Below are 14,868 nucleotides of genomic sequence, written 5' to 3'. Positions count from 1 at the left end.
TGTTTTATTTCTGTATATCTACACTTCCTCTGTGGCCTGTGTGTGACATGGTCATACTAACACACTCTTGTTTTTCCACAAGTATACTCTCTCACCTCTTCTAAATGGATGGGATCATGTGATCCTATCTTGAGTTCTTCCAAAGGGCTTCACACATGGTTCACACTTAATAACTACATACAGAATAAATGAATCAATGTTTATATTCTCGTACAAGTGCCCACAATGAATTAGCCCTTTGAGACACAACCAAATATGTAATTTAAAAGCACTTTAATCTTGGAAACAACCAAAATGCCCATCAACCACAGAGTGGATGAAAAAGATGTGGTATTTTTATTGAATGGAATATTACTCAGTCATAAAAGGATGCTCTTGAGGCCTTTATAGGCAAATGGAGGTAACTTAAGACTATCTTTATAAGTGAAATAAACAAGACTACATTAGTAAATATCACATTGTCTTTATAGTGTAAAAATAATAAAAGCTGAAAGAGTAATAAAATCCAAACTATATAATAGATATTGTAAAAATGAAAAGGAAGGAAAGTGCTCTAAAGGATATATAACTCTATGTACATTTAAGTGTGTAAGATAGATGACCATATTACTAAATGTTTGCTGGATCATTGAACAGAATGGTTTGCACTGTTAACGTTTGAGTGTTTATCCACTTTTTATGCTTTTGATTTTGTAACTTGAACAACTATTTCTAAGATGACAATATGTAACATATCAACTAGTGATTTCTTAGTGTTAATTTTTTATTTATTGTTTTTAATTCTGTATTATTTCTACCTTTTTTGTCTTGCTTTTTTTCCTTCTTTAAAAAAACCCAAGCAATTCAAAACATATTTTTATAAGCCTTTAGGTAGTTTAGAAAATATATATGCACATATGATAAACTCATAAAGTATACATGCTAAATTGTTCTTTAATATACTCAGTAAGTCTTTAATATTTTTATTTCTAAAAATGACTTAATCTTTGGAGCACAAAAGGCCCTTGTATTTTGTATAATATCTGGAAATACAGTCACAAGCAAAACTCAGAGATTTAGATAGCAACATTTTAAATTGTCATTATGGTACATTATATACAGTGTATGTATATAAATATGTATGATTTTTTCACCACAATAATTTGAAATGCAAAAATGGGGAAGAAAATTGTATATTGTTTATCATGTTCAAGCACACAATAAATGCTTAAACTACCAGCGGGGCTTTAACTTAGCTATAAGTAAAGGTAAAGTACAAAAGTTTTATGGAAATTTAAATATACATATTTTACTAATTAGTTTCTATTGAGATAAAATCAGAACAAGAACATAGGCAGGTTTTTTCTTCTACTTCATCGTCACACACTCTTGTAATACTAGATCATCCTGATATACTAACTAACGTGCTGAACATTACTAGTATTTGCCAGATATCTAGTAGTTAAGAAATATATATATATCACCTAACTTAATTCCAGGTATTCTACCAAAAGTTATACAGAATATTATTTACCACAAGTCTGCACTGTTATGAGAAATCAATATGTAGCATAATCGAGACAGAATTCTCTAGTATTTGGAGTGGAAAACTAAGATGAATGTAGATAATTTTAACTCTTACTTTCACTGATTTTAAACTAGCTGTTTATGTAAATAATATGTAAATAAATAATAATGGAGATGATAATGATGGATTATTTTAATTGTTTTTGCTTAATGCACAAAGTTTTATACAATAAAAAATATAATTTAAATGTAGCACAGTGGCTTCATTCACAATATATACCAGAACTGTTCACTGAAATCAAGATAAATCTTATCATTCATAGGTAAATAGATATGTTTGTATAACCATAACTCTCCACAGTTGTCAAAGGTTCAAAAATATAAAGTAAAATAACTGGCATATTTGACTTTCAGAGATAGTTGAACTGTTTCTTACAAGATCTGTAATTCTCAAAAATGTTATTGTCAGTAAAAATTTTTACTTTGATTTCATATTTAAATGAACTAAGTGCTTCCAAATGTAAGTAGTTTTTAGAAAGTAGTTTGAAATGGCTTCTGCTCTATAGTTACAAGTGCGTATAGAAAACCATTTCAGGACTCTTTGACATCCACTCCTTTAGAACAATCTTCATTCTTCCTGACTCACAGGGAAATATATTAGGTGGTTTAGAGTGAGAGATAGAGTGGCTTATTTTCCTAGTTTGTCCTAAGTATTTACTCTAAAGGTCCCATGTCCTGGAAAATTCCTTAGCCTAAGAACAAAGCAAGATGGTTATTAAGCCTACAGAGAGAGGAGTTAAACTTTGAAGCTTTGAGATAATGGAGCCTTACCTTAACATCATTAGTGTTCATCCTCGTTCCCTCCTTCCCCACAAATATGTCATCAATGTCCACGAGGATGTACCTGTCCAAGGACAGGGTCAGTCTCTTCCTTGACAAGAAGGAGATGGCATCTACGAAGATGAGCTTGTGCAGCCAGAAGTTCAAGTTGTTGCCAAAGAGAACTCGCTGAATTCCATCGTGAAGACCCAGGTCATGTATGACAGTGGCATAAAAAGCACCTTTAGAGATGGGAGGGGACAAGTTTTCTGGAGTCTTTACTTTGGCAAATATTACTGGTTGGTAGGCTGAGTGATTAATCTGAAAAACCGTCCAGTCAGTTCCAGGTAAAGAACCTTTTTCGAGCTTAGAAGACTTGGTCACACGAAGCAATGGAGAATGAGGATTAATACAGCAATCTCTCACTGCAAGGTTTCCATATATGGAAAAAGGGAAACCTTTTAACTGAAAGCTCTGTAGACTCTTCTCATTAGTTTTGTGGAATCCAATGACACCCACACCATATTCTACACAGTATTTATCTAGAAGGCTTCGGTTCCAAGAGTCCATATTAATATACTTTAAAATATTCTCATAAATAATGAGAATATATTTGCCTTTAGTTTTGTCTATAAGTGCCGGGAGATCTCCTTTTCCAGGAGCAATTTCAATGTGATATTGGAATCTGCTTGATTCTAAAATTGTAATTATGTCCTGACCAAGGGATGAATACTGGCTTTCTACAAACACTAGGACTATTGGATCTGTCCTTGAGGCATCAAAGAGCTTTGTCGCCTTCACTTCCATTAGTCGATAGGGTAGCTGCTGGAGGTCACTACAGTCTACTTCTGAAGCCATCTCAGAGAGTTCATTCTCCTGTTTGTAGCCACTGTACAGATAGTAGGCGGAAATAACAATGCTCACCATACAAAAAGTGGCAAGCAGAATCACTGTCCTTTGGAAGTGTCTGTGAAGCTTCATGATAAAACTCATGTTGTATATATTTTCTCTTGAGTATTCCAATAGACACACCATAAATAGGTAATGAAAAGATGGTGTTTCAGCTGGTTTTCCAGTCTCAGTCAGTAGTTTATGTCACCATTGCAGCACATTTGTATTGCTTGATCAGGACTCACTGAAAATATAGTCTGAAAAATAGAGTAAAACAGAATAGAAGATAAAACATTCAATACATAGAATTCAGATGGGCAGGTTTCTATCTTGCATGAGGACTAGCATAAGTGACAAACTAGAAAATCTAGTAGGTAGATATAAATTAGAAATGTTAGAACTGACGCAAGCAGAGTACTGTTTCTTTCTGCCAGATCTGAATGAGGACTCCATTGAACACAGGATCTCTCTGCCTGATACAGAAGCAGATCCTGAGCTCATGAGGTGAGGACTTTCCTTTCACTCGGGGGGCTTTGTGTTGAACTGTATAAACAATATAGAGGTAAGAACACTGGAGGTTTCCTGAGCCACACACTGGGTATCTGGATGGTCATTTCCTGCCATCCAGACATACATCACATAATGCATATTCAAACTTCTTAAACTTAATTAAAAGCACTAAAATTCACGAAACTTTGAGCATAGTTTAACAAATGCTAAGTCAAAACACTAGTTTTTTGTTTTGTTTTGTTTTTTAGAAAGTTGTTAAAACAGTGAACGCTACCCCGTATACCCGCCTCCATTCGAATAACGCTTTTAAAATGGAGAAAGGTTCTCTATTTGGTCATTTTACATTATGTTTACATGGTTAGAAATTTTAAATTTCAGAAGAATCGTATGGTAGAGGTGAAATGTGGAAAGCAGAACCTGCTGGAACTCCTGAGGCTCCGGGTATAACCGCACACTGCCAGCACCGTGCATCACAGCATGGGAACCCACAGATCCACTTTCCACACCACCCTGTTTCTGCTCTTTAGAAAGGGCTCAGCTCAGTGACTACATGTAAAAGAACCATAAAAATGTTTTTTTAAAAAATAGTGGAAAGGATGGAAGTATCACAAGATACAAAATTCAGTAGTCGTTGTTGCTTTATTATTATGCAGTAGCTTCCAATCCCTTTCAAGTCTTCGTGAATTTTGAAAATTTAGAAACATTGAAAAATAAAAACATTTTTCTAAAGCAGATTAGTAAAGCCTTATTATCTTAGCACTTTGCAAGGAATTATTAGAGAATATGAAAGTCTTAACAACCCTTATCATTGTCCATAATGCTAAAAGCTGCCAAGACAGCAAACATAGTGGGAAACACTGGAGCTGATGTTTGCCGGACGTTTAGGGGTCACAGCATCTCTATTTCTTAACTGTGTCCTTTTCACCCCAGTACCTATCAACTAGAACAATAAGGCCAGAATAAATGATCGCTAAAATATCTAGAGCTAGAATTCTGTAATATTTACCTGTAAGATAAGCAGTGAACAATATTTTGAATAATGTATTTTTATCTTTATGAATAAAATATTCTGAAATATAATCACAGGACATTTATGATATTCACCCTATAAACTTCATCTTATAGTTTATTTATTCAAATAGGGTATCTATGCCACTTATTCAAATATGCATAGGGTAGCTATCTTCCTGTTTCAAAGTGTAAATGCTCAGCACAGTGAATTTCTTCATAACATTCTAACTTTGAAAGGAGAGACAGTGATTAGGATGATAACGTATGGGTTGTGGAATAGAGGCAAATGGCTCTAATTGGATGAGAGAAAAAAGAGACCATGGCAAGTGGGAGGATTTGCAAAATGCCCTGATGTGGGTTTTGGGCAGAACTTTGGAGGATGAAGATAATTCCAATAGACATTTGAGACATAGGAATGCTAGACATAGGAACAAGCACAATACTGGACAAGGGATATGAATGAAAAAGAAAGGAAAAATAAATACTTAAGAAATGAATTGGACTATGTAAGAGTAACCAAGAGTCTGGAGAGATTTGATAGAGCATCATGATGATCATGAAAGCTCATTGGGAGATATTATGCCATGATTGGGGAAAAACACAGAAAGAGCAAGATTTCTGAAGAATGAGAATTAATAACAGGATGAATATCATAGAGGGATCTTAGGGAGTTCAGTCTGGCAAGCCAGTATAGGCAGATTTCTTATTATGTAGTCAAGAATGTTAATGATCACAGCAAAGGGGAATATGGGAGTGGGGTAAATCTGAGTGTTATTTCCACTCTCACTGAAGAGAACTTGGTATGCGATTGAGATTTGTGTTCATCACTCTGCAAGGACGAATGTCCAAGTGACCTGTCACACACTCTAGAATAAACTCACAGAATGATGAGCATTCCACTCTACTAATCATATGCTAAGATAGATCTGAGAATAGTTTAAATAAAAAATTATGTTTTACTAAGAGTTTTACTTCTAACTGCAGTTTATTTTCAGAAGTAATTTCACTTTTAAGTTGCATACTGTTTATGAATATAATACTCTAGAGTAAAACAAGATACAAATTCTCAAGTCCTTCCATGTCTGAGAACGTTTTTGACTGGATATAGAATGTATGGCCACAGTTTGCACTTCAGATAATAGGGTTTCACAGTTTGTTCCCCCTGTCACAAGTGAAAGGCATGACACTCATATGATTTTTATCTTGGATGTGGCAGAGTGATGGGGTGTATTTGTTTTCATTATGTATTTAGAGCAGATATTAGGAACCAATCAAAGTTATCTTTTCTGTTAGCAGATGTAAAATGATGAAGGACACTGTCTACTAAACTTTTTAAGTTCCTTTCTGATGCCAAAAGGCATCCCATTCTTTGTCTCTGAAGGTAGTATCCGGTCTACATATTTAAAGGGACAAATTAAAGTCTCCTGTTTCTGCAAAGATTTTTTAACTGCACGTTTCACTTGGATGTGGCCAATTTAGGTTTTGTGTGGACTGTTAAATTTACTTTTCATACAATCTTGTATCTGTGAGCCTTATGTCACTGGAACACAATGCACCCGTGTTTTAAAGGAAAGGAGGTTTGTTTTGGTTCACTGTTCTGAGGGTTTAGTCCATAGTTAGTTGGCTGTGAGGCAGAAACATCACGGAAGAAGGGTGTGGTGGAGCAAAGCTGCGGAATTCATGCTGCCACGAAGCTGAGCAGGGTCACGGCGCTAGAGAAGAAAAGACCAGGGACCAAACAGAGCAGACAGAGTCTCCTCGTGACTCACCCAAAACACCTGAAACTGTGCTTTATTAATCCCTACGTCACTCTCAAGCCAGTCAAGGTAATAGTCCAGCATAGCTGTCAAAAACCTTATCCAAAAAAAGCTCCTCCCTGTCTCTTTTGTTTCTGTTAAATCTGCAAACCTCAGGACGGACTGGACTGTTGTTCTTGTTCCTTGTCCTACAGGGAATGGCTCTGCAGCATCGTCAGAGCAAAGTGCACTCTTTTGAGCCCTTCTGGAGAGGGGCATTATTAGAAAACATAAATGTGGAAAATTAAGATTCTGCACGTAATTTCCATGTGAAAATTTCTCGGCCCTTCCAAAGTTGGTAAGAATCAGAAGACACACACAGTTACACTGAAAAGTATCTCTTCTTTGTACTTAGTGCCACAATTATAATTTTATTTAAAGTCATTCTTCCTGTGGGACTAGAAGCTCTAAAAGGTAATGTCTCTTTCATCTAATCATTTTGTCCCTGTGTAAACATTCAATCACTATGGGAATTTATTGGAACACAATGGCATATTACCATGACTACAGGTACAGTTTACATTTTTACTTTATTCCAATGCCATAACTTCTTAAAGTTTGTATGTGAATATTAATATGAATATAGCTACACATAAATTTATTGGATTTCATGTTTGGCTATTGAATATTAAGTAAATATAATGATAGCTGTCCAACATGATAAACTTAATAGTATCTTTGGTATAAATACATAAGTAGTATAAATTTTTAATATTATGGTATGTATGGTATGGCATAATTATGGTAAGGCAAGTTTATAATCACATGCTATAAATATTAGTGTATATACATATTGTATGTGGTATAGACATGTACTGTAAAGATATAAATCTTTACACAAAAACACCTACAATCATTCTGCAAGCAGTCATCAGGTATCTACTGAATAGCTGCTTTGGAATTAGTGCTATACTTGGTGCTGAGGGTACCTTAGAAGTAATATGAGGAATGGTTCTTACCTCTGTAAACATCAATTCTACTAAGAGAAATGAGACTTATAAAACAACAGCCATTATTACATTGCACAAAGTAAATTGTGATTTATGCTGTGCAGACTGCATCTGTTACAGGTTGCAAAAAGGTACTGGGGACATGAAGCTTAGAAAAGTCAGCGGCAGCTTCTTAGAGCCAAGGTGCCTGAGAAGGGCCTGGCATCATGGGTAAGCCTTGGATGTGAGGATGTGGAGAATAGAGCAGGCAAAAATGGCTAGCCAGGTTGAAGAAATGAAAGGGTTACAATGTGTTTACTGGAGAGTGAGCATAAACAAAGTAAGGACATTGGGTTGGAGTGAAGTTTGAAATAATATTTGTTTCAGGAGTGCTTTGGAGGTAGCCATGAAATATAACATATCATCCTGGAGACGCAGACCATCCAATATTTTTGATAGAGACAATAAACAGTGTTCACAGGTGATCTGCACAGTACACAAAGCCAGAGAGGACACACATTAGTAATAAGAACAGAGAGCACATGTTACACAGTACAGAGTGACAAAGAACAGCATTAATGAACACTTAACAGGTGAATACACTGTTAGAACTTTCAGATTCCTTTTTTTTTTTTGTCTTTTTCCTTTTTACCCGTACCGGGGATCGAACTCACAACTGCCTGCTTGCAAGGCAGGCACTTATGCCGCTGAGCTAAACCTCCAGCCCCCAGATTCTAATTTACCACATATGTCACAATTAGTTTAGGTTGAAGTGAAATTTGAACTGGCAGCCTACATCAAAGGTACTGTACACTTGTACAGACAACTGACACATATCCCTCCCTTCCACGCTAGCAAGTAGATACTGGGCTGCCATTCCCTCATACAAAAGCAAAAATGCTCTGGTACCTGCTTTATAGTTTTAATGAGGATTACGAGACAAACTTAAAATTGCTTAGAGCAGTTCATCGCATATAAAATGAGAAAATAACATGTACCTGTTCTAATTAGTAAGATAATGATAGAAATAATGCATAAAAGGAGTATCTTAAATAGAGCCAATGGAAGCGTACCAAAGATTCATACAAAGGCAGCTACAAGCATCTTAGCTCAAGTAGAATTGTGGGATTCATAGAAGTTCCCCATTGGTGGAGGCGTCTATGTCCTTATGGTCTCTGGGAAAAGGGAGGGGCTCAGTCAGAGGCATAACCACCTCCATATTCTCAGGCTTTTTCTCATCCCTTCTTTCCTTTGATGAGTCACATGCACCCTGCTTTTCATTATTGTCTATTCTCCAATAAAGTCCGAATGGTTAACTGAACTATCAACTTGATAAGGTAGCAATAACTGAACTATGCTCTTTCTTGTAAGCCAGCCACTGCATTGCTTCACTGTTATGTCACCAGCAAACTCTACGTGTCTGAAACTGAATTTATGATCTTACTCCTAAAACCAGCTTCATCTCTCCCCAATCTCCTAATGGTTCACTCTTGACAACCCTCCTTGCACAAATAAATGCAAATCTGATCATTTCCATTTCCACAAATCACTTGACCCCAGTGCACTTCTGTCCATGCCAGGCAACACAACCTTCTTGAACTACTACAGCAAGTAATTCTCATCACAAATGTTCTTTGCTCCTTCTACACTTTTCTCAATATGGCATCAAAGTACAAACATAATTATGTCTTTACAACTGTAAATCCCATCAATGGCTGCTTACTTGATTTGCTGATGAAAATCCAATTTCCTACAAATGTCCCCAAGATCTGGTATGCTTTTCTCTCTTACTTTGCAAGTCTAATTCAAATGGTATGCTCTAAATTTTTGGCAAGTAGTTTTTCTTTCTGTTTCCCCCCAAAGGCAATCTCTTTTCTCTCTTGGGACCTTTTCATATGCTGTTCCTTTTCTCTGAAAGCTTTTTTTTCTACTTCTTTATCTACTTTTTCTACTTCTTCATCTTGTTTCATTCTCCAAATCTGATGGTTTGAAGTATAAATGTTCCTGTTTCAAATATTCCCTGATCTCATCTACCTGTAAGGCCTCCCCCTTATACACTCTCAGATCACCCTTTAAAGACTTATACCTCTGTAGCATAGTATGCCATTTGGAATGTTCTGTATAATCTTTTTCTGTGTACAAGAAGCAACTGTACGTACTTGTCTAGCTTACTTCTTTATTCTTGGTGTGTAAAATCTTACTTACTATAAGAACATTCCATAGAATCTTTGTTGAATGAATGAAAAAAACAGCCTCTACTAAATTTTATAAATAGCAGCTGCATTCACAAACCAGGGAAATACTCAAATTAAACCATCTTCCATGAACATGTTCCTCCATCAGTCACTTTGGCCTCAATCAGTCAGGGCCATAATATAAATATTGCAACATCAGTGACCATCTTGACCAGGGACATAAATCAAGTACACCCAGAATGTGCTTTTCGCAGAATCTTGCTCAAATACCAATTTTCTCATTCGAAGGTTTTTCAGAATTCAGTGTGGCTAGAATTGATTTGTAAAACATTTCGCCACCAAACCATTAGCTATTACCTAATTATTTACCATTGATGAAAGAAAGAGAAAGCAATTAGCTTTTTGGAATAATAGGTTATTATGTATACATAGTAAAGAATATATGTAAATATATGTTTTGAGAAGTTTTGCAGCCTGCAAAAAGTACCTACTTGACAATGTAACCTATCTTTTCCCTTCCACTAATACCCACCATCATTCCAATGTAAAAATCAATTTCTAAATGAAATAGAATCAAGATAAAGCTGGCAGAACAAGACATGTGAAAAAAAGATTACCATCTGGAAAATGAGTATTAATAACTAAAGAACTTCAGGTTCTAACATAAATGAGAGATATTTAAAAGATCTTGACAATATTCCTCTTTCTCAAAATGAACTATTTTATAGTGTTGAAGCATTTGGAGGTTTCAAATACATTACATGAATTTGTTGGAAGTAATTTAGTAATATTAAAAATTGACAAAGAATATGTTTTTCTTTGGGAAAGAATATGTGAAATTGTATCACGTTAATTGAGCCCTCTATGGCAGGCAAAGAAGAAGCTAATTTGGGTGGAATAAAACCAAGAATACACTGTCTGTGGAAATGGGATTTTTAAAAAGATGATGGGAGAAAAGATGCACTTGGAAGTGCTCTCTTTATTTGATATATTAAATGGAAAATGATTATTGTTATGTTCACCTCTTTTTGTATTTAGAAATTATGAAGGAAAGAACACATTTTGTTCACATTCCTCTGTGTTATGCTATCCAGCAGGGCAAGAGAAGTAAACTATTTCATGACATTTGGTTTGTTCTGCCTGGTTGAGTTAAGGGGGCAAATGTCTACCTGTTCCCTCCTCGGTGGAGATCGAATACCTACAGCAGGACAAAGCCATTGCAGCTTTCAGGATCTAATATAATGCCTATCACCTCTGACTGCACAAGAATATGAGAACAAGAGAGTGTTAATCTAACCTCTCACTGATTGCCTAGACCACAAGATGCAAAGTTACAGAGCAGCTTTCAGCCTTGTACTAGGGTAGATTGTACAAACCATAAAAGAAAAGACAGAAACTATAAATATATCAGGAAAACAAAACAGCACAATGGAGAAATACAATCGGGAGTATTGAGGGGGTCAGGGGTCCTGATTCTGCTGTTCTCTATTCCACAGATACATCACTGGCAGACATTAGGCAATGCTGTCCTGATTCTTTCTACATCTTTCAGAACAAGTGACACAGCTGGAGTAGCAGGAAAGGGGAAAGAAATCACCTACATTGGATCATATATACTTTGTTAAGGATAGAGCCACATTTAATTATTATGGCAAAAGTAGGTGCTCAGTGAATACCTTCGGAGTGAATGTATAATGATTTCACAAAAAGGCAAATGGTTAGAGTGGCACACGGATCGCCTATGTTGCATCAACTACAGTGATGAAAGCCTGCATTTAGCTCCACCATTGGCAAGCGATGCAATCATAAGTAATCTCTCACTGCCTCCATTTCCTCAGTTTTGAAACAGAAATTGTATCTACCTCAAATAATCTTTGTGAAGACTACCTGAGCTGAAAATTCAGATGGAAAGTATGTAGAACAGTGCCTTGTTCAAGGCCAAAATTCTATGCACATTAACAGCTTTCATTTCTACTGACAAAAACCTAGACAGGAGTACTTATCAATAATTTAAGTTTTTTCATGAGTGACCTGTCATGTCCTTCAGAGCAAGTACTATAATTCTGAACAACAATCGGTAGGAAAGAGCCTCTGGAGTCTTCATCCTACAGATGAGGAAACCGAGCACCAGAACCAGTAAGGGCTATCCAAGGACACTACCTCATGTCAGAGACAGGCCTGGAACCCAGGCTACTTTCAATTATAATCATTATAATCAAACAAAACCATTAAAAATTGAAGTGCAAGTAAAAGAGATGCCCATCAGCAAGATGATTAAGGGCTGTAGTGCAGGACTACAATTACTTGATGTTTTAGCTCTTGTGTAGCAACAGGTACTTTAAGAGTTACAGCTCTCAGTAATTTGTAAGCAATTTTGTGGGATGATGTATTACAGACATTAACAGTAGTAGGAATGGGCTGTTTTTGGTCTAGTCATGTAACTTACATGAAGCTGATTAAAAGTATTTAGACTAATATGAAAAGGTAAATCACTCACTGTGATAGCCAGATGTCTATAGGTGTAGGTTTATTAGGAGCAAAACAGATGAACCAACAAATTCTAAAACCAATTCTTTGCTATAATTCTAAGAAAACCTTTAGTTATAAAATAATTCTGAGTGTTGTTCAGATCAATTATCATTATAATACAGGCTGTTCTACTTACTGCCTGGCAGCATCCCTTAACAAGGACAAGCATTCAGAGTTCATGCGTTTCAGTAGGAATGCTTATCTCCAATAACCACAGGATGGGGAAAATAAACATCCAGTGTTTCCACACTGTCTAAATTTTTACGCAATTAGAAATCTAAAATATTCAAATAGTTGTGAATAGTGCTTTTATCTTTAATTATATTTCCCTGTTTTTATAGTGCATAAAAGTCACAAATTTTATATTTAAGTAGCTTGCTTTGATTATACTATCTCAACAAATGCACATTTAAGTTTAGAAATAGCCTTAATCATCAATGATGAGCTGAAACTCAACCATGATGCAAGGAAATCAGATAGTCAGATTCCCTGAATTAAAAAAAAATTATAATCTATAGTTCTAATTTTTTAAGTCAACCAGTAAATATCTAGATTTAACCAGTAAATATCTAGCTCATAATTTCTTCAGTACAAGGTATGTCCTGAGAAAGAATCTTAAGTGTCTTGTTATTTCTTCCACTATTTTTTCCAACAAACTCTTTCAGCTACATCAAAAACTAACTCTTAATGGTCTGTTGTAACCTTCAGAAATAATACTTTTCTCAAAAAAACTTATTGAAGTAAGGAATCCTATAACTGAACCAAGCCAAACTATAACAAATCTCTCCAGGAAAAGAAAGTTTTGGTTATCTTAAACATTTTAATAATCCGAGAATCCTGCATTTTAAAGACAAGAGAGTTTTCTACCTATATGACCAGTTTACAATAGAGAGGAGCTTACACAAAGAAACAAGCCTTCTGTTTTATCATCAAGATCATAAAGAAAACAGTAACACTATTAAACCAGAAATGGCAGATACTGTTTTAACTAGAAAAGAAAGACAATAAAAGAGCTTCTGTTAGCTAGTAAGAGTTTTAGAAAGAGTATGAAACCTCACTTTCAAACACAGTACTGGTATGTAGCTATGTCTGGAGAAAAAAGGAAAAACAATTCCTTTCAGTTGAATCTCAGAGTACTGTTCAATAGTTGATAATATGATATTTTCTAAGGACAATAAAAAGGAAACATAACAAGGTCAGTTTCACATGTGACTCAATATTTTGTATCTTAATCTAATAATAGGAATGTAGTTGCATTTTAAAGAGTTTTTCTTAATGCTCTTACAGATTACACATGCTACCATACCCTAATATATTTGTAAATAATGTATATACATTTTAAATTTTAAATGACTTTAGACTAAATAGTACCAGATATTAGAAAAATTAGTTGCAAAAACAATCTGAGTAAACCCTTAGAGAACGCAATTCCCCGCCCCCAAGTGAGTATATTAAGTGAAAGATTTGCCTGTCTTAAAGCTTTCATATTCAATACTTAGGCTGAAAATTTCCTTCTAGCTACCTTACGAATCACATAATCTTAAATAATGTTTATAGAAAAAGCTGCATCTAACACAGAGCTATGTTAAGGATCATTACTGTATGTATAATCAGGGAATTGTAGTCGAAATGTTTGATGTTGCAAAATTCAAGACAACAGACTTTGTGGTCTGCTTAACAAAACTACTGCAGCATAATTTTAAATTGTTAAGTAGAAATCTTAAACAACTACAAAAGGTCATCCAAAAACTTCAATCTTCTGAAAGTGAAGCTTGATAATTATCCCTAATGATAACAATCCATTGTTTCATTTAACTTAACCAAACTGCTCTACTTTAAAAATAAAATGAAGCACACGTTCCATCCTTAATTGTTGATTAGCTGAAAACTAAGTTATTATCTCTTACCAAAGCCCTCACATTTACCAGCGAGCCATTCATGCTTAATGAAATAAACAGACACACTTACCTGTGATTAAAGTACGAGTTGAAAATGCTGGAGAAACTTTCAATAAACAGAAAGGAAACGGAAAGGACAGCATCTGCCACCCTCGGCTCAGGCTTTTTGGCTTCACGAGTGACAGCAACACTAGTCCTGAACCAGTACCCTTGTGTTATGTAACATCTTATTAATATTAGCCATCAAACTGCTACCAAGCCGGCGAGGCACTAGAGGGCAAGAGTGTCACATGCAAGACCCGTCGCCAAGGGACCCGCGTTGGTACCACTTCGGGGAGACAGATGCTAACTAAGCTGATAAATAACACGATGCCTGAACGCATCAGCGAACTTGCAATGTTCCTCAAAGAATATGTTAAATGTCAATTTTCCGACTAGCCAGAGAGTTAACAGGTTAATAAATATGCATAAGCAAATAACCACACCATGCAAAACTTTCAGGATTATATCTACAAACCCGCAGTCACTCAGGAGGCTTCTTTTTTCATTGTTTAAATAAACTTATTCAAAACAGGAGAGCAAAGACTGACTAAATAAAGCAGAGGGGGCTCCAGGATTCCTTCATCTCAAGCCTGGAGAAACTTGTTAGGAGACCGCGATCGCCGCTGGGGAGCCGGAATCCGCTCCGGCCGGGCGCGGTTACCTCGGGCTGCAGCCGAACGCGCGCATCTCCTCGCCGCGCTGGGCCTCGGCGGGCGGGCGGGCGTGCGGGCGCCCTGCAGCG

The 14,868-nt window shown here is 36.0% G+C and overlaps 1 protein-coding gene across 4 annotated transcripts in view; it reads right to left on the bottom strand.

The window, feature by feature from the left end:
* The window catches only part of LOC100719907 (N-deacetylase and N-sulfotransferase 3), a 179,140-nt gene extending 164,804 nt beyond the window's left edge, over window positions 1–14,336 (bottom strand). For 2 of the 4 annotated variants that reach the window (XR_010051437.1, XM_063260706.1), the window contains exons 1-2: window positions 14,155–14,335; window positions 2,338–3,473 (exon numbers count right to left, since the gene is read on the bottom strand). Coding sequence is in view for 3 of the 4 variants with exons in the window: in XM_063260706.1 (XP_063116776.1) it covers window positions 2,338–3,360 (1,023 nt within the window). In the remaining variant the exon portion in view is untranslated. Of the gene's footprint in view, window positions 1–2,337; window positions 3,474–14,154 lie in introns of all 4 variants that reach the window. The other 2 variants (XM_063260705.1, XM_003476959.5) reach the window with 2 other exon arrangements.
* Window positions 14,337–14,868: the final 532 nt, after the last annotated feature.

The sequence above is a fragment of the Cavia porcellus genome, unplaced genomic scaffold (assembly GCF_034190915.1).
Source record: "Cavia porcellus strain 051 isolate PalLab524CR breed Dunkin Hartley unplaced genomic scaffold, mCavPor4.1 scaffold_14, whole genome shotgun sequence".
In the NCBI taxonomy this organism is placed as follows: domain Eukaryota; kingdom Metazoa; phylum Chordata; class Mammalia; order Rodentia; family Caviidae; genus Cavia; species Cavia porcellus.
This window is presented reverse-complemented; position numbering and strand designations above follow the sequence as displayed.